Genomic DNA, 20,279 nt, shown 5'->3' with positions numbered 1-20,279 from the left:
AGAATATTTTTCATCAGCAACAACAGACACAAAAATGGAATATTTTATACAGCAGGGGGATTAAAATGAATCTTCAGAATATACTCCACTGCTATTTTCTTTGGCTGCTATTCAAATGGACATTGGTTAATGAGAATCTGATCTTTAACTCATTTTGTCCTTCCATCCTTATTGATGTAGCCAATCTCTTCATGAAACTTATATTTTAAGTTTAATCAGATTGATTTATAATCAGGAAGCAACTCTATGGAACTTGCAGGCGATATTATTCATTCTCTGGCTAATTTCCTGGGACTTGAAGATTTAAGTATGATTTATAAATTCTTAATTAAATTGTATTCAAGCAAATCTATAGACGGCAAATATCAAAATGGCCTCTAAGACTCTTTAAACACATCTCTTAGGCGAACAATGGAGGAGTTTATTCTAAACTTACTTTTTACCTGAAAAAATTTAAATGAATTGAATATCTATATAATAGTTTCTTATAAAAGGTACATAACGAATATGCTTCTGTCCTAATTTCCAAAAATTAATAAAAAACTGAGAGAAAAAATTAGAGAGAGGGGACAATGAGCTGTTTATTACACTTGTCCCTAAAGTTTTATAATAACATTTTCTTATTCGTCGGCTTAACAACTTTTGAGGACTTTAGTAAATTATGATTTGTGAAGTAAGTTGAGTGTTAAAACGTTTTAAAACACTGATTTTAATCTACAGAAGGGGTAATTTTGTATATCATCATTGGTGATGTACAAGTACATCAATTTATCGGCCATTGTCTTATCCCTGTAGATCCCTGAAAAAAAAATCAATGTATGATTATTCAGGTAGTACAGCAAACTTTCCTGATGTTATAGAAAAGGTGGAATCTCTCTTGAACAGGTAATAGTTATTTATCGCGCATCGTATTTTAGACAGCTTTCCGTGGATATTAAAATTAAAAAATATAAGATTAAATATGTTTTGTTATCCCCGGGAGGGGGGGGGGGGTAAAGGGCTTAACAAAAAAGTAGTAATATCATGATTTTTATTTCAAAATTCGTGGAAAGTTGTCTGTAATACGCTGCTATACATGATTTTTTAGTATAGCTAAAAACCGGTTATGATCCTGCGGATATTATTTTGTTTCGCAGCAAAACTAGAAAAAAAAGAATAATATGATTTAAATAATTATCATTTAGTACTTTTTGCCTAAAGTTTCTACCTACACTTTTTTCATCATCATTGCAAAAGTGAAAAAATGACTTTTAAATTTTTGTAAATGCGCCAAGTTAAAATTATTTTTAATTTTGATTGCAGAGCTGAAGAGTTGAACTCTGTTAGACAAAAGCTTAGCGCTGCAATGGCTGATAACTCTGGACTCGTCAGGTAAAAAGCAGGAATGGAGGGGACTATGGATTGAAATTATACTGGTACCCACCAAGTTTTATAAACACATTATCACATTGCTGGTTGGCTAAAATTTTTGGGTATAAAAGCTTAGTGCTGCAATGACTGATAAATCAGTCTCGTCAGGTAAAAAGCAGGAATGGAGGGGACTATGGATTGAAATTATACTGGTACCCAACAAGTTTTATAAACACATTATCTCATTGATTGGCTAAAATTTTTGGGTATAAAAGCTTAGTGCTGCAATAACTGATAAATCAGTCTCGTCAGGTAAAAAGCAGGAATGGATGGGACACTTGATTGAAATTATACTGGTATGGTACCCAACAAGAATGGATTTATTATGACTAAGATCCTACAACAGATAATCATGTAATGTAATAAAGTGAAACTTGTAGCTGGCTAACAATAACAATCCCCCTATTATTTTCCCCTCTATTGGATTAACAAACTGACCAACAAGTGATGTTAGCAACCTAAATTGACGAAAATTTTTCTCTGTCATAATATCCACATCTATTTTATGTCCATTCTAGCAAGTTCTATCATTCGTTGGCTTCTAAAACTTTTTAATTTGATCAAATCTTAAATCTTATTCTAGAGGTACTTGTAGAAAGGGGGTGGAGGGGGGGCAAAACCTCCAGTTAATATTTTAGTTTTAAAATAAATAGGGGTATTTTTTCCAGGTGGGATTTCTTTTGGGAGGGTTGATTTACCCTTCCCAAAAATAGTTTATAAACCTTAACTGAACCTATGAGAAGCTTTACTGTAAAGGAGGACCATTTCAGTCTATCGGCAAGTGAGATCCTATAGTACAAACACAAGGGATGGCAATCCGTCAAATTTTTGGACCGGATCCGGATTCTTCCAAAAAATAGCGGATTCTTGCGGATTCCTGATTCGGATTCCGGATTCTAGCAATATCTTCAATGGCTTTTTTAAAAATTTAAAAAATTTAATTGCTACATATGTCCTAAAATTTAATGTTCTTGGTGTTCCCTATAATTCAATTCCGAGAATCGAACCAGATTTTAAAAGATATTATGTATGATGATGATAATCTTTGCCTTCAAAAAGGGGGAGTTGAAAGAATTTTAGCCTATCAATTAAGAATCCGAATCCGTTATTAAAAAACGGATTCCGGATTCGGATTCCAATTGGCTATAAATTGGACGGGTTCCAGATTCGGATTGCCAACCCTAACAAACACACAGAGGCAGATAGACATCCTGTTACTTTATTATAAGAAAAATATAGATTATTATTTTTCTAGAACCATGGTTGTAAGAGGAGAGGACTCTAGGATTTTAAGAGACATGTAAGTTACTTTTTTTTCACACACGCATTTCATATCTATAGGGAGAGAGATGACATTGGGCTGTAGATTATTCTGGTACCCAAAGTTTTATAAATACGATCTCTCATTCGCTGCCTTAACAAGTTTGGGGCTTTTATTAAATCTTGGTGGTAGGTTCAACCTAGCAGTGCCAAAACGTTCTAACCAATATTTTTTTTTTTCTATAGAAGGTATAATTTTGTTTTACCAGCATTGAGGATGTAAATTAATTATCTAAAGTACCCATAGAAAAATGACATACAATACAAATCACTATGAACATTGATAGGCCAGTATACAACATGCTTCTTTTTTAAGGCAAAGTTTAAAGAAGTGGTATGGACAGCTCCATGCTGTAAACAAAGATTTAATTTCAGAATATAAAATCAGGTAATTTAATATACAAAACTTACGTACAAATTACAAATTACGAGAAAGTCATCTTTAAGGTTGTGCAGATTTTATTATTGCTACCTATTTCCTCATTTGGGCGGGAATCTCCTTCGATTTTAAGTGATCATTAGATAACCTAAGGGCATCATACGCTTCTAGTAAACTGGTAGTAATATTACGACATCTATTTTATTATTCTTAAAAAAACTGTCTATAATACGATAAGATATTTGAATTTTAGAATGGCTCAGAACCGGTTATGATTCAGCGGATATTTATCGGTTTGGAAGCCATACTTCAAATAAAGATTAGCAACCTTACTTTCATTTTCCATAAAAAATGTTATGACAAGGGTATTTATCGTATTTAATACGAGAATGTATGAATTACCGTTTCCATTTATAATACAGGAATATCAGGAATATGCCTTACAATATAATTTTACTGGTGTCTCATTGGATATTGATTGGCTGCATTTCGTATTAAATATTAAGATATCCAAATTTAGATGCAAGAACCACGAAGAATTGATGGAAACATTAAAGGATGTAAACCAAATAATTCAACAGTCTGCAAGGTTGAGAATAGGAAAATCAAAGGTAAAATGTGGGAAAATAAGGCAATCAAAGGAATATAGCACCTGATACGAAAATATTTTGTGATCACTGAAAACTCACCATTTTTTACAAATCTATTTGGATTTTATTTCTACAACTAGAAAAAAAATAAAAATGATCATGATTCAGGATTTCAGAAAAAAATAAATAGTTATTATTTTAATATTTTGGATCTAGTGCAGTTCACTGAAAAATGTTCCCATTAACGAATTTCTCCAAAAAGCTACTAACTTTGAAGGCTGCTAGCAGACAAAGAGTGGGACATATGGATTATGATTGCACAAAATTTTAACCGACAAAAGAATGCCTACTTATAATCTGGAATAGTCATTTCTCAATAATGCACAGGTATCATGAAATGATTGTACATAATTGGGCAAAAAATACATTTTACACGTTTTTTCTTAAATTAATCTTTCCCTGTGCTGTGCATCATGGGATCTTGGCTATTCCAGATTTTTTATAGGCTTATTTATGCCGCTTTGCATGGTGTGCAAACATGACATGTACGTTCAGCCTTTAAAGTTATCGAGTTTTGGAAATAATCGTTACCAGGAGCATTTCACCGTGAACTGCACAAGATCCATTATTTTATCTATATCTATAAAATAAAATTGTTTTTAGATGATAGTGGTAACAGAGTGCAGAGAAGCAATCAAACAAAAGAATCCTAGTCAATTAATCAAAGTTATACAAACTGGAAAACCATAAATTATAAGTTTTGTACATTTTTATTGTGAATTTTCAAGATTCAATATACCTATGTACCTATAGTTCCTATTATGCTAACTTAATAATTTCTAGCAATAATGGATTTACTTAGTCCTTACACCAGATTATCATGTACTCTAATAAAGTAAAACTCGTAACGGTCCCCATAATCCCCTCTCCCATTAGCTAAACGAACTGACCAATAATAAATGTTGTCCATGTTAGCAATTTTTCTCCTGTCATAATATCCAGGTATAAATTCATGTACATCCCTAATGATGTTACACATAATCACCCCTTCTGTAGATTAAAGTTTAACGTTTGGTCTCTATAATGATGCAGTGTAGTCCAGATTCGAACCCGACAGCAAGCCGACAGAGGTGCCCAAACTAGGCTAATGCCACGGTTTTAATTTGAATAAAAACAAAAATGACAAGTTCTGAAAAGTATTATATTTTACAATTATATAATACCAACAACGCGAGTTCTAAAATTGTAATTCTAATTGTACAATAAATAAGAAAATTTTAAAAACTACAAATTTGGTAACCAGGTTTATAATGAAATAACTGATCATAAAAATGGATAATATTATATTAAATGTACACAGTACACTACTAAAAGGCTTTATTTATCAATAAATGAAAAAAGTGAATTGGTTTCTGTAGGCTTAGAGGATTGTTTACCAAGTAAAAAACGTTTACAATAATCTCAGAATCTTAATATTTCGATTTCAGAATTAAAATCTCAATAAATTTCTCAGTCTTTTTTATATAGATTTGACTGAAATATTTGGTACACCGACAAACGTCCTAATACGACAAACGTCCTAATGCGACAAACGTCCTAAACGACAAACCTCCTAAACGACAAACGTCCTACCGCGACAAACGTCCTACTGCGACATCTCTTTAGTAAAACGTCCTAAAAATTTTCAAAAATTATGAAATAAAAAAAATCTTCCAAATTTAAGGACAAAATCCTCTAATTGTAAGAATACTTATCAATATAAAATTCAAAATGGCGATAATTAACACAGGAAAATAATCTTTGACTGAAATTTATTTTTTGAATAACTTTAACCATAGGCTAAATTTTAAAAATCTGTCCGACAGTTTTCCCAAAGTCTGTGTTGGCTATCAAATGGTATGGTTTCGAACCCGATACATCCTTGCATTACAAAATTCGACCTTTAAATTTTTAGGACGTTTTACTTAAGAGATGTCGCAGTAGGACGTTTGTCGCTTAGGACGTTTGTCGCGTAGGACGTTTGTCGTAGTAGGACGTTTGTCGCGGTGGGACGTTTGTCGGTGTACCAAATATTTTTAAAGGTAACGTGGGGAGGGATTTATGGATAGATCTTGAAATCAAAGAATCGAGAACAGATCCTAGAAACAACAAAAAAAGGAAGAAATCATTAAACTCGAAGACAAAAATCTTTAGGAATTTAACCCTAAAATTGACTTGGTATTAATCTTTAAGACTTATTACATCATTTCATGAATAGGAATATAATGTTTTTGCTTTCAGTGATATTTTTCAGTGGTCTTTACACCTTAATTACAAGATCTCTACATTTCAACCCTCCTATGTTGGGTTGGTAATAAAATAATAAAAGCAACAATCAATTTTATGTGATGAAAACCACAGTTTAACTGCAAGGGTCATCATCACATTTTAACAAGATTCAAATTATGCATAGACAGGGAAGCACATTTGTCAAATAAATTTCATCCGTTGGCAAGAAATTGTTAGTCAATCACAAATAAATTAAAAAAAGTTTTTAGTTATAGATTAGTAGAAATATTTTCTTTGGTAGGTATACAGGGGTAGAGTTATTTTCAAAATGGCAAGTATGATATAAGTAAAAAATGAATGGGTATACAATAAAAGTATTGAAAAACTTCACTGAGCTTAATCTTTAAATCATTTTAGTGGCGATTCAGATCGGGGCGCGCCAAAATTTCAGCCAATCACAGCGCTGCATTTTGAAAATGCAGCGCTGTGATTGGCTGAAGGTTTGGCGCGCCCCGATCCAAATCACCCCTAAAATGATTTAAAGATCAAGCTCTGGTTAACTTTCTAATAATAATAACTACATCACTATCACATTAACTGAATAACATACTAGAAAAGGTAGAAAAGGGTTGAGTTATGAATTATTTAAATTTCTACAAATTAAGTATAAATGGATAACATTAAACATTAATGTTTAGAAAACAAGGATGACAACATCTATAAAAGCGAAGCTCTGAAACCGTTTGACAAACGAACATTAACACTTGTAGAGTGTCAGAACTGAAAAATCAGAATATAAATGTGTAGTGTAAAAGTGTAAAAAGAAATGTTGCTTAACTACTTGAATACATTGTACTGATAGAGGACATTAATTATAGAGATGCTTAGCCTATAACATTGTACCTTATTGTAATAATTATCAGTATTCCAAAAATCAGATGAATAGGATATTTACATCACTTAAAAAAATTTAGTTGTAAAGGTAAAAAAGAAACATACTTTAAATGGACATACGGATCTTCTTTTAACGATTATAGAGTTGCTACGCTTCCTAAATCGTACTTAACTGTTATAGGAATCAACATGCAAAGTTTGAAATCGATAGGACAATTCTAACATGTCTAAATTAATGAAAATAGCAAACAGTTCTGGACGGATGGATCGACCCTAGTTATAGAAAATCCTCGCTTTAAATAAGTATTTACAATAAGATATGATTAACACTGGTATAGTAATTGTTAAAGCTAAACAATATAGTCACTAGGTAGGTATTCACTGGGTATAGATAATGTCTCATTTACATAACAGAATTAGGAATTTCAGTATCATATTAGTCAAACTTTTGAAATGAAAAATTGTATAATATTTCCATTGCAAAAATGTATATTTAACAATGAGTATTAAATGTTGTTTGTGATTATAATTTGATAGAAAGGTATTATAACGTTGTGAATATATTTTAACAAGTGATGAAATATTTAAATAATAGAGAAGTAAAAATCACAAAATAACTAGTTATTTTGTTCAAAACAGCTACTTTGTAAAAATTATTATGGTTAAGGCCTAAATGTTCAAACTACGAATTTGGCTTTACTAGGAAGCAAAGTTACTTTTATAAAAAAAATATTTAGATATAACAATGTCAATAATTTCCATAATTAGCAGAGTAATCCAAGAATATAAAATCTATGTTCTTAGCTAAAAGAGTAATAAAAACTACCCAGTTATTTCAGTTATATGAGGTGTCAGACAGAATATGCCAATATTTTTATGAAGAGGAGAAGATAGATTTGGTTAACACTAAGGAAAATGTCTTAGAAATATTGTGAAAGAAAATATATTGCTTGTGCAAGCAGACGGACATGATCATACATAATTAATGGAGTAGTTGTGCAAACGTTAGAAATTACATATCAATATAATTAGTGCCTATTTGTTTTCTGTCCGAGTGCATCCGTGAGTGCTGGACAAACGAGGTCCTGTTAGAGAATGAGATGTAGCAGTGATCACAGTTGTACGCTTTCTCAACAGTCGTGGCCTCCCAGGTCGAATACGGGGATGAGGGATTGGATAGGTTAGGGGCACTGGGATGCATTATCATTCTATGATTCATTAGCTGCACCTTCTCGTCAAAATCCAAGGCACATTCATTGCATGTGAAAGTTGTTTGACCGGCGTGGATTTTCATGTGCGCGTTCAGGCCGTTCTTTTGGGAAAATGATTTTTGGCAGATATCACAAGAATAAGGCTTTTCTCCGGTGTGGATCTTCTTGTGGGTTTTTAGGTGAGAAGGATTGTTGAATTTTTTATCACAAGTGTCGCACGAGTACAAGGTTCCGTCATGTATTGCCCTAATAAAAAAAAACAAATAATTATTTGATGAACATTTTTTTCGCATGACTTTACTCTTAGCTGGTTTTACCTAAAGAGGGAATTAGGTAGGAGAATCTCACATTTTTTTGTGCTTTAAAATAAGAAAAACAAATTAAGGGTAAGGATTAGGTAAGGGTATAGGGTAAATGGTAGGGTTGTTTCTTAATCCTATATACATTATATAAAGACTAGAAAATGTTAATGTTTAATAACAAGCATCATTTGAGCTGTTAATTAAGATATAAAAGCTATCTATTAATTTTTAATATTTGTATTTATTTAATGAAAACTATAACTTAAATCTATACCTATTAACAAGGATGACAACATCCATAAAAGTGTGTTGAAAAACTGCTGATACAGGATAATGTTTATGGACATACTTACATTTTTAGGACTTGATTATAGAGTTGATTCGCTTATACTAATGTTCTTTGTTGTCCCAGGAATCAATATACCAAAAATCAGATTTAACGGATACTTATATCACATAAAAATTTGTTGTTAAAAAAGTAGAAAAATCAACATGTTTAAAATGGACGTACAGACATTCTGGTAATGATTATAGAGTTGCTATGCTTTCTAACTACTACAGGAATCAGCATGCAAAGTTTAAAATCGATAGGACAATTCTAACATGCCTAAATTAACAAATAAAAGCTATCTATCTCGGACGGACCAACCCTAATTATAGAAAAGCTTCGCTTTTAAAAATATGTCACCAAAATCTTCGGGTTTTTTTTATGCCTAGCTTAGATCTCATATTTTGATAATCTTACACAGGAAGGAAGGGCTGTTTATTACACTAGTCTCCAAAGTCTTATAATAACGTTTTCCTATTCGTTGGCTTAATAACCTTCGGGACTTTTATTGAATTTTGATTGGTTGTTCCCTTTAGTGTCCAAACATTTTAATTTAACCACTGTTTGTAATCCACAGAAGGGGTAATTTTGTGTATCATCATTGGGGAATTGGATGTACATACATCAATTTATCGGCCATTGTCCTATCCCTTTAGATCCCTGAATCTTACCTGTGATAACCAAGATGCTGTTTAGTATAAAATGTTTTATCACAATCCTCACAAGAGTAAGGCTTAATCCCGTTATGAAACCGTTTGTGTCGCTCTAGGCCAGACTTTTGACTAAATGATTTGGTGCACATATCACAGGGGAAAGGCTTTGGCGGTTTCACCACAGGATTCGTTGCAGCTACAGCAGACATCTAAACAAAATAGGGAATAGATATTTTTGTACCTAGTGTATTTATTAATATTAAGGTGAATTATCTAAGGTCTAAGCAGGGATCTTGGACAAAGTAGCTTCGGACAATGTAGCTTCAGGACATTTACTTAAGAAAGAGCCTTGACTCGTATCGAAGAAATTTCCATCAATACGAGTCAAGGCTCACTGACTTTTCTTAAGTAAATGTCCTGAAGCTACTTTGTCCTGAAGCTACTTTGTCCGAAGCTACTTTGTCCGAAGTTACTTTGTCCAAGATCCCTAAGTAGTTCTATAACAAAAACACACACACTAAAATTATTCAGTAGATTGCACACCCTCTATCTGGAAATCAAAGCTGGGACTTAATTTGGCTATAATATAATACAAATTTGCGAACAATAGAAAGTTTTTTTTTTGTCAGAAGCTAAAGATCTCGGTAAATGCAGGTCTGAAATGGTTGTACTTTTCAAGGAAGCTTAAATATATATTGTGGATTGTTTAAGGCTATTTTTCTAGGCATTTCTGAAATCCCCCGCCCACCTAAAAATTCTTATGACTTGACGTATTCAGCTAATGATAATTTTGTATTATATAACACAAATTAGACGTATTTAGTTCAAATGCAGATTTTTACGAGTTTCGAACCTATTACCGCCTGTAAAAAGAGAGTATATACCTACGTTACGTTTTAATAATGTTTTATAATTTAGGTACTACATTAAATATTATTTTCAATTTAAAAAAAAATACATTTACAAACCTTGGGATCCATGAAAATTTATGTTTTCGGCCAAGTCTAATGATCCATTTCTTTTGCCTTCTGAAAAAAAATAGTTTTTTTTATTTTTAAAAAATAAGTTTCACTTTAATTGCCTTGCGGCAATAAAACATTAATAGCTTATTCTAAGTATTTTCTGAGCATTCCTAATTCCTTTTTGATTATCAAATATTAATCTCTTTGTAATTAAGTAAAAATAGTTGCATCGTTCTTTTTAAAAAAAATATATTGCTTTTTGAGCTTGTCCTTAATTGCACTTAATTGTTTTCTGTATATAATGATTTTATATCTAATTTTTTTACATTGTGGGCGTAATTTAAGGCTCAAAACCATTCTAAGAAAGATTATTATTGCTTTTTCTTTAATTTATGACGAAAATATAGCTAAAAACAATGCAAAATTATCCAGAGGACACCATTTTTCTTGTGAGCCACCCCTTGAGAACGCCATCTGTTTATTTACTTGCGCATCTTGCCGCGTCGTCATTTATTATAAAAATGTCGTTTTTGTTTCGAAAATAATTATTTTTAAAAAGTCTTATTTGAAATAAAATGGCTTTTTTTTGATAGATTAACTTCTATGACATTAATTAATTAATTTCTGTAATTTTCAATGTTGGCTTATTGTGATTCGGTCGTTTGTGTAAGGAAAATTTGGTCCAAATAGTGTTTCCACACCGGAGGGAGCGCACATGCCGCGTAGTTTTATAAACGGATGGCAGCTTTTTAATTTGTTTTCGTTTGTTTTTTGGTCCTAATATGCATTCTTTTATTATATGAAATATTTATATAGGTTATTTTGATGTTAAATTTTGTGATATTAACTAAGAAACCTACTCAATGTTATAGTTAATTATTATTTTTTGTATTAAGTAAAAAATTCCTTTATGTTATGCTTTTAGATTATGTAATAAATTTAGAGTAAAAGAAAGTACGTAAAAAACTTTTGCGGTAAAACTTAATCTGTATTAGTAGCTAAGCTATTTTATAATCTGATTTAGTCCGTACGTAACATATTGCTCTTTTTGGTTTCTCTAGGCATGTTAGAATTGATTTATGTAACGATATACGATTCCCTTTTTTAACAGTCAGGTGCAATATAGCTATAACTTATCGTCATCAGTACTCCTTAACTTGGATTTTGAAACTACTTTCCATACTGCTGCTCTGTATTTGTGTTGCTTTAAATGTGCTATATAACCCGCTATCGATCATAGATATGCCAATTTGTAAGATTCTCTTTTTTAAATTTTAGATCATATTTTATTAACTCAAACTCTCGAACTGCAGTTGATCCAAAATCTTTTTTTTTTTAATTGTATAAACCTAGAATCTTAAGTTAGACGGCTTCTAACCGTTGTATTCTAACTATTATTTTTATACTTATCTAATGTAAAAGAGACTGTATTTATTTTTGCTTGTTGCCATTTATGATAATGATTATGTTATGTTTTTTGTTTCAGAAAAGTGTTATGAACAAAAGTTCTCAATGGGCGAAATGGAAGATTCTATTTTGAAGAAACGAGGATTGAAGGTGAGTGTACTTGGGAATACATCAAATTTCATATGACTAGTAACTGATGCGCTACGTGTTACGCTACAGTCGCAGGTAAATACTAAATAATTTTTCATTCAATATGATTTTATATGCTGTTAGTTTTAAAAGCTTTTGTTTGATCCATCTCAACCCATGCCGCTATAATTTATCATAAACTTAATTTTCAGGTTGAGGACGATAACTTCGTTTCTAAGAAGATTGGCAACATAGTCGAGAGTATGGAGGGGGTTCAGGAAAACTTCTCCCAGTTCAGCCCGGGCATAGATTTTAACGGGACCCGCCGCGCACCCGCCAAAAAGTTGGTCATCAAAAATTTCAAAATGAAGGTCAAACCGGTTGATGATTTTGAGGTAGAATTTATGGTTCAATTAAACATACTTTTATAATATTTCACATTTGGTAAATATAAAGAGGTTGTGTTTATGGCCGGTGGTCTCAAAAAAACCCGCCTTGTCTATCTAAGAAAATAGGTAGTTTTAGATAATATCCATTTATATAATAATCTGGTGTAAGATCCAAGTTATGATAAATCCATTCAGACATACTAAGAAAACTCAATATATTTTACAGAAACGAAGTTGGGAGAAGTTACAGAACGCCGTGTTGGCCATACAAACATCACGGCCCATCAGTACAAGCTTGGAGGAGCTGTACCAGATGGTGGAAAATCTTTCCAGTATGGGACAGGCAGAAAAGGTTAGCTGTTTACCTATCCTCAAAACCTTAATGTATAAGTAAGGAACTACCTTTTAGTTGGTCCTAAGGAACAAGCTTTCCAACCTATACAGACAATGAACCCTTTGATTGCATGACCTATGTATAGAAGTCCTAACTGTGGGAATGATAATGAAATATGACATTCCCTCTACTCTTAATGTTAATGTCGCGCTTCTGACACAGCTGGTGTAGATACAACTTTAAACAGACAGTTATGACGTGGTTTGGACCGAAAGAAATTTAATTCCTTCAACTCCCGCCGACGACCAGTGGATGCTTACCTTGGTACTTAACAGTCGCGGGTTAAATATTCTTTAATCCAAAGCCTTTATTTTATATATTATTTAGGTGTATGCACAGTTGAAGGGATTGATAGAGAAACACGTGGAGGAGACAGTTGGGCAATTTCTGGGAGAATCCATGGATAAACTTATATTTATGAAGAAAATGAACGAGGCATGGTCCAACCATTGTCAACAGATCATCATGTCTAGGTAAATATTTTGGCGATATTTGGGGAGGGAAGGGGAATTGGGTTGTAAATTATACTGGTACCCAAAGTTTAAATAATACTTTCTTTCAACGTTTGCTAAAATTGGTTGGTTCAAATTCGCACTATCCGAATTTAATGAAATACTATCGACTTTTAAACTTTAATAACTCAATCTTTATGAAATTTATTTCAGCTATTCAAAGGGATAATGCAATGGCAGATATATTGATGTACATCCCCCAATGACGATACACAAATTACCCATTCGGTAGATTAAAATTAGTGGTTGAAACGTTTGTACACTCAATTTAATGAGACAACTAATTAAAATTCACTAAAGTCACCAAAGATGTTAAGGCAAAAATAAGTAAAGGTATTAGAAAACTTTGGGGACTAGTATAATGGATAGTCCATTGTGTCCTCTTTCTCTGAACTTATTTAACATGTTTTATTTTAGGTCGATATTTTTGTACCTGGATCGTACCTACGTGCTGCAGCATCCCGGCGTCCTTTCCATCTGGGACCTGGGCTTAGATACATTCAGGAAACTTATATTTAACTTGTAACTTTACTCACCAGTTTTTTATTAGAAGAACAATAATAGTTGCATCGTATTATAAACTGTATTCCGCGGGTTAAAACAAGTTTTGATAGCCCCGAGATGTCGAAAGCACGGGCTTACAAATATTATGCGATACGATATATTATTTTTCAGTGTGGCTGTGAATTTTTTCTTATCCATCGGATAATAATCGGTTTCAAAGCCATGCTGGAAAATAGTTTAGGTATGTATGAAGATTTTTTTTGTTTGAAGCTTTTGTTTATAATATTATCTGTATGTTATAAAAGATGATAAAAGAGTAAGTATGATACCTAGCATTTTTTCGAAACCCTTATATTTCCCGGATTTTCTCCATTACTTACCTTTACTATTTATTTATGAATATAATGTATAAATACAGAAAGTACGTGTTGACCCACGCAGTTGTACAAGTAAGAACAGTCGATGGAATTCTCATGATAATTGAACAGGTAAACAAACATTCATTTTCCATACTCTTCTCATTCTTTTTAACACTGCGTTAAATGAAAAGTGAGGTTTTATAGTTTAAAAACCATCATTTTGACTATAAAATGTTACTATTTATTGGCTTTTTTGAATTTTGGTATCTAGTTTTTACCTTTTCTATTAGTTAGGTACAAAAAAATGTTTAATGATTTCTCATTTGTATGGCCCAAGGAACCTCTGAAAACACTGGACCTTAAAAAGTTTTCTGCGATTGTCTTTGAAAGTTTGGCAAATTTTTGCCGGCTTTCCCCGATTTTTTTTGTTCATTAATCAAAAACTAATTTCCAGTAGGTAGATCTTTTAAGTAATAGAATGTTTATATGTTTATGGTATATTTTATGTTTGTCTTTTGTTTGATATAGATTGAGGCAATTTTTATCTGTACTTTTTTGCTCATTTTATAGTTATTGTTTAGAAAGTTGAAAATTTTATTAATCTATATTTGCAGGAGAGACATGGTGATATGATTGACAGATCTTTGCTCAAATCTTTGCTAAGAATGATGTCAGATCTTCAAATTTATGCAGTAAGTTTACGATCACATTTTAATAGATGAATAATAAAGAAAAACTAGGACGATTAAGTTTATTAGTATCAAGCTTAATGAATAAATAACAGAAATATGTTAGTTTGCAGATTCTAAAAAGGAGAGAAGAGAAAGAAAGGGGAATAGGAATTAAGGGGGGGGGGGACACAGTGTAAACTAAGTGTTTTTGAAAACTAAGAAACATCCTATATAGGCATAGCTAGAACTTTTTTTTTATAAATTCCTAATATACATACAAAATACAGACCAATGATAGGCCACTACGCAGACTAATTTAGCAATGGCAGTTTTAAATTGACCAATGGTAGGCCAGTAGGACGTCATTTTTATAGGCACTCTAAAAACATCTAATTTTGTTAAATGTAGGTAAGTTTTTACTTTTGACTTAACTGTAAAGATGCACTAATAATTTTTTTTAGGAAGCATTTGAGAAAAAGTTTTTGGTTGCCACAGAGAAGCTTTACGCTTCTGAGGGCCAACAGCTTGTCAACCAACTGGATACCCCTGCTTACCTTCAACATGTTGATACAAGATTAAAGGTAAAGAACACAATTCATCGATAACTACTAAATCGATTGATTTCAGGAATGCTTTTCTTAGTTTTAGGCTAAATTAAATCTTAAAATACATAGCCTCTAGGGGCGCAGCCACTATGTTGCAATAAAGTAGTATCGAAGGAGTATTGTATTGTATGAACTATCTAATTACGGAATATATATGTCGAAGGACGGTTTATGGCCAGCTTAAACCAACAACGAAATTAATTGGGGGAAAAATCACGAAACCTTTAATTGATTTTTTTTTTGAGGGGGAGGGGGGGAACCGGAAACACTTAATGTAATTGATGGCCCGTTTACCTGCCCCTCAAATATTATTTTAGATTAATTTTGCTTAATGGATATACCTAGGTATTTACTTTTAAAGTCCATCTCTAGGTAGTAACTTATTGATAGTTTCTTAACAAAATCGTTTGTTTTCTGATTATTTATCATCGCCCAGGAGGTGGAATCGAACCACTGCGCCTCTCGACGCCTACAGGTTTGAAGCCTGCACCCCAGACCACTGAAGGTCACCTGGACAATTGAATTTAGCTATATCTTTTACTAATTCAAATATTGTCTATTTTCTCTCATTGACCACAACTAAAAAACGCAATATTTCAATTAAATTGAAGTTGAATTGCTAGCTTTTCTAAATTATGCCGTGTAATCAATAAATTTCCATGTTTAATTTTCAAAATTATTTAATAAATCGATGCACAAAAGAAGTAATAAGAAGAAAACTACAATTTTATGAAATTCAACACTTGAGTCATCTAGCGGCGATTTAGTAAACTAATGAAATCAAGTTGTATAAATAAATCAAAGTCATCATTAAATATTAGTATTATATTTTTACAAAGTGTACACTTTTTAAGTAAATAAACATTACGCATTAGTTTTAAAATTCTTTCGTAATATTCAATAATATTTTAACAAAAAATAAAATTTATTTAATTTTATTTATTAAATTCATTAAACAAATAAATTAATATTTTAAAACTTATCTTATATAATGTAATTTATTATTTCAAAGGCCCTCTATAACTTTTGCGTAGCATTATCTTGCAGTGCATTTTTTGCGTAATATAAATATTTTAGTACTCGTGTCAATACTACTTCATTTAAATAACTAGCAGCTGCGCTCTTAGCCTCAAGGATATCTTCAATTTTACAATAAGAAAAAAAATAACGTGTCCTGTACCTACATAAGCTCCACTAAAATATAATAAGTTTTTCAGTTTGAGATCTTAACGGACAGACAAAATAGTATGATATTACTGTTGTAAATTTTAGTTGTCAAAAAACTAGAGGCTGCGCCCCTAGCATCTAGAAACTCTGCATAAGCAGAAGGTGAAGCAAAAAATAGCCTTAATCCCTTGTAAGACTTAAATCTAAAAATTAAATAGCCTATATCAATCCCGGAAACGATGTCAATATGTATAGTAGTTATTGAAATCTTAAGAAACAGACAAAAACCTTACTACTTTGTATTTAAAACTAGCCACTAGGGGCTCTGTATTTGATCGGCAGATGCCACAGGGCTAGAAAATAGCTTAAAACTATCCCAAGACTTAAATCAGAAAAAAAAGCCTAAAAGTAAAACCATCCCGGGAACTATGTTAAGCTTAAATGAAGAACTCAATCGGTTCAGTAGTTATCGAAATCTTAAACTACATAAAAAAATCCTTACTACTTTATATAATTTAAAAATATGGAAGGAAATAATTTTTTTGGGGTTATTTCTCTTGAAAGGATTGAGATTCTTACCCCCCCCCCCCTTCTCCCCCAAATTTATAAGTAACTTTACCTTACAGGACAGCCATTTTGGTCACATACATACTCACAAAGCAACGTCCTAGATTTATGATTAAATATTATTTTATTATTCAGGAAGAACGAGAGAGGCTACACTACTACTTGGACACCAGCACAAAATGGCAGCTTTTCCACATTGTGGAGAAACAGCTGATCGCAGAACACCTTCCCACAATTCTTAGTAAGGGTAGGGTGTCGTTTTAAACACCAAAAATCATTTAATTACTGTAATGTTATAAATAGGTACCTTTCAAATATGCATTTTTTGTATGAAATTTTATCATTACTTAATTTTTTTAGGACTGGATATATTGATGGAAGAAAATCGGATACAGGATTTAAAACTCATGTACAATCTTCTCGGCAGGTATAGGCACTGCATCCATCTTTTTAAACCTTTTTTAGAACGGCAAGGGGATTTTCCCAGATTTTCTACTGTTGTAACAAGGATGACAACATCCATAAATCTTAGCAATCAATAACGTCTACCTATCTCTTATATAATGTCTTAATAAGCCCCTCCTTACAAAATAAAATGCGTACAGACCATTCTTTTGAATAAACTTATGAAATAGAAATTTTTGTTTGTTTGAAGCTTAGGACCTTTATAACTACTGAACTGATTGGGTTCTCTATTTTGGGTAAGCTTCACAAAGGTCAAGGGATGGTTTTAGGCTATTCAATTTTCAGATATAAGTTTTGTTAAAGTTTAAGCTATTTCCCTGGTCTCTTTTGAATGCTTTGGGCGCACCTGTTAGTCAATCACCAAGTATCAACCAATCTCTTATATAAGGATTGAACAATTTTCCTTGTCAGAAATGCCTTTGTTTAGAGAAATGCAGCGCTTAGCTTAAGTTTTCTTTTCTTTTATAGGGTAAAAACCGGACAGTCAGATCTATGTAACAAGATGGCGGAATATGTAAAGAAACGCGGCAAAGTGATTGTTATCAACCCAGAAAAGGACAAAACTATGGTTCAGGTACCTATAGTTTTTTTTCTTTGATGTCATCCTATTATATAAGATTTTTTGTCTGAAGCTTGAGATATTGATAACTACTAAACCAATTGGGTTCTATATTATGTTTTATTTCCTGATTCAAGTCTTGGGGTGGTTGTAAGCTATTTTTCTAACCCTTCTCTTTCCCTTCGATTACTAAGCCCCTGGATGCTAGGTGCATAGCAGATGGTTCAAATAATTTTGGGACATAAAAAGGCTTTAATTTAAAATCCTTTTTTACTAAAGTAACTGGATGTCTTTGTAAGTTTAATGTATGTCCGTTTTAGATTCCGTAAACGGCTGAACCGATTTTCAATAAAACAAGAATAGGAAATTTCAGCTGGTCTTCTTAAACTTAAAGGAAGCTTTATTTGAATTGTCAGCTTTCAAGGTTGTTTCTTTATGTACATAACACAAGGTTTTATGGGATATGTGAGTAGCTTTCTTTCTCTAAACCGCTACCGTGGTTTAACACGTAGCGCATATGCTCGTCGTCGGTAAGGTTCGAATCTCGGCCTGACACCGCGTCATAACTAAAGACGTTAAAAGTGGTATTTACTGCTACTTTGTCAGGTGCGTGACATAAATAGTTAGAGTAGGGTGAATGCCTTGGCCCATAAACAGGCGCAACTCAGTACCATGCAGAGTGGGACTTCTCATATAAAGGTCGTGCAATCAAAGGTTTGGTTGTCGGTTGGATGTTACTTAGCCTAATATCCTTGGGTGTTTGGACAGAGAAGGGTGCGTTAGTCATCCTTAGTTCTCCTGGATTGCTGGACCAGGACCTGGACAGTACATCAAGTCGATAAGGTCCGGTACTGCAATCCCGCCCGTACGAGTAATCTAGTAACCCTTCTCTGTCCCTTCGAATACTAAGCCTCTAGATGCTAGGTTCTTTAATTTAAAATCCTATTTACTAAAGTAACTGGATGTCTTTGTAAGTTTAATGTATGTCCGTTTTAGATATCGTAAACGGCTGTAACGATTTTTTAACAATTTTCAATAAAACAAGAATAGAAAAATAGAAAATTGGTCTTCTTAAAACATGTTTAAAGGAAGCTTTACTTGAATTGTTAGCTTTCAAAGATGTTTCTTTATGTACACAACACAAGGTTTTACTGGATCTATCAGTAGTTCCCTTTGTCTAACCCGCGACCTTGGCTCAACACAATGCGCATCCGCTCGTCGTCGGAGAGGTGAATGTTTCGAATCTCGGGCCGACAACGCCTCATAGCTAAAGACGTTAAAAATGTTATTTACTGCTACTTTGTCAGGTGCGTGACATAAATAGTTAGAGTAGGGTGAATGCCTTTGCCCATAAACAGGTGCAACTCAGTACCAAGCACAGTTAGAACTTCTCAGACAAAGGTTGTGCAATCAAAGGGTTGGTTGTATGTTGGAAGTTACTTAACCTAATATCCACCAGAGGACGTTCAGAGTATTGCATCCCATTACAAGCAGATGATGCACTTGGCTTCGCTAAATGATCAATTGAAATCTAAGGAGAATCCTGCCCCGAATTAGGTAATAGGTAATAATACCTAGTTCACTTCCGTTCCTTCTTAATGATCCGAAGCTGAACAAATATATATATTTTTAGGAGTTACTTGAATTTAAAGAGAAGCTGGACATCATTCTTGTGGAGTGCTTCAAAAATAATGACAAGTTTGTTACAGCTCTCAAGGTAAAGATATACGATATGCTTTTTAGTAGCGAAGCTACTCTATACTTCGCTTTGTTTGTCTGTCAGTCCGTCCTAACGCTATGGGAAAAATATTATTTTCACACGGCTGCTTTTGAAGATAGACAACTGAAATCTTAAATTCCTTTTACAAATGCGTATCTATGTTATATATTGTTTCGTCCGTCTGTCTATCGGCCATGCTTAAAAAGACATAAACCTTACTTTCTAAAGTATTATATTAACTATCTTTCTATTCATTGTTATGATTATTCAAGTCAATTAAATTCCATGGTTTTTAGCTTAACTACTTATGGATGATGTCATCCTTGTTTTATTGTTGCCCTAATTTTTATTTTTATATCTTTCGTGATTGTAATTACATAATACTGAAAAATACACTGATATATAACCAGCGCTATACCTATGTCAAGTTTTTCCCCATAAAAAAAAATATTTTAATTTTTGACTTTTGAAGGTTTTAAAAGTTCAATTTTTGATAAAAATGGACTTGAAAAAC

The 20,279-nt window shown here is 32.6% G+C and overlaps 4 protein-coding genes and 1 non-coding gene across 20 annotated transcripts in view; 3 read left to right on the top strand and 2 right to left on the bottom strand.

Moving 5' to 3' along the window:
• Nucleotides 1–4,602, top strand: part of LOC145331013 (BBSome complex member BBS2-like) — a 37,559-nt gene extending 32,957 nt beyond the window's left edge. Inside the window, exons 21-27 of one of the 2 annotated variants that reach the window (XM_080175604.1) lie at nt 236–307; nt 831–885; nt 1,303–1,371; nt 2,666–2,710; nt 3,047–3,118; nt 3,630–3,720; nt 4,363–4,602. In XM_080175604.1, coding sequence (XP_080031730.1) covers nt 236–307; nt 831–885; nt 1,303–1,371; nt 2,666–2,710; nt 3,047–3,118; nt 3,630–3,720; nt 4,363–4,449 — 491 coding nt within the window. In that variant the 3' untranslated portion in view covers nt 4,450–4,602. The remainder of the gene's footprint in view (nt 1–235; nt 308–830; nt 886–1,302; nt 1,372–2,665; nt 2,711–3,046; nt 3,119–3,629; nt 3,721–4,362) is intronic. The other variant, XM_080175603.1, reaches the window with a different exon arrangement.
• Nucleotides 1–20,279, top strand: part of LOC145331016 (COX assembly mitochondrial protein 2 homolog) — a 95,519-nt gene that overhangs the window by 10,687 nt on the left and 64,553 nt on the right. The gene's annotated exons all lie outside the window — the stretch shown is intronic.
• Cul4 (cullin 4) overlaps nt 1–20,279 on the top strand; it is a 43,160-nt gene that overhangs the window by 10,683 nt on the left and 12,198 nt on the right. The window contains exons 2-13 of the mRNA XM_080175610.1: nt 11,805–11,874; nt 12,066–12,248; nt 12,469–12,594; nt 12,964–13,109; nt 13,566–13,652; nt 14,071–14,140; nt 14,626–14,703; nt 15,144–15,263; nt 17,157–17,268; nt 17,382–17,448; nt 17,955–18,060; nt 19,679–19,762. Of these exons, the coding sequence (XP_080031736.1) occupies nt 11,830–11,874; nt 12,066–12,248; nt 12,469–12,594; nt 12,964–13,109; nt 13,566–13,652; nt 14,071–14,140; nt 14,626–14,703; nt 15,144–15,263; nt 17,157–17,268; nt 17,382–17,448; nt 17,955–18,060; nt 19,679–19,762 (1,224 nt within the window). The 5' untranslated portion in view covers nt 11,805–11,829. The remainder of the gene's footprint in view (nt 1–11,804; nt 11,875–12,065; nt 12,249–12,468; nt 12,595–12,963; nt 13,110–13,565; nt 13,653–14,070; nt 14,141–14,625; nt 14,704–15,143; nt 15,264–17,156; nt 17,269–17,381; nt 17,449–17,954; nt 18,061–19,678; nt 19,763–20,279) is intronic.
• LOC145331014 (uncharacterized) lies at nt 6,519–10,769 on the bottom strand. 4 transcript variants are annotated; one of them, XR_013883610.1, is made up of 5 exons: nt 10,324–10,769; nt 9,374–9,564; nt 7,878–8,318; nt 7,173–7,306; nt 6,519–6,684 (listed from the first exon to the last, which is right to left on the bottom strand). XR_013883610.1 is itself a non-coding variant. In XM_080175605.1 (4 exons), the coding sequence occupies exons 1-4, from the start codon at nt 10,333–10,335 to the stop codon at nt 7,261–7,263; spliced, it is 690 nt and encodes a 229-aa protein (XP_080031731.1). In that variant the 5' UTR covers nt 10,336–10,769; the 3' UTR covers nt 6,526–7,260. The 4 variants fall into 4 exon arrangements, 2 of the variants coding, with proteins under 2 accessions (XP_080031731.1, XP_080031732.1); XR_013883609.1 differs by having other exon boundaries at nt 6,526–6,700; XM_080175605.1 differs by having other exon boundaries at nt 6,526–7,306.
• On the bottom strand, nt 15,717–15,803 carry TRNASTOP-UCA (transfer RNA opal suppressor (anticodon UCA)). Its single transcript has one exon. It is a non-coding gene; the product is annotated as a tRNA-Sec (tRNA).

This window comes from Acartia tonsa, chromosome 11 (genome assembly GCF_053477335.1).
Source record: "Acartia tonsa isolate MP-2025a chromosome 11, ASM5347733v1, whole genome shotgun sequence".
NCBI lineage: Eukaryota > Metazoa > Arthropoda > Copepoda > Calanoida > Acartiidae > Acartia > Acartia tonsa.
The sequence above is the reverse complement of the archived record's forward strand: the minus strand, read 5'-3'. Positions and strand labels throughout refer to the sequence as shown.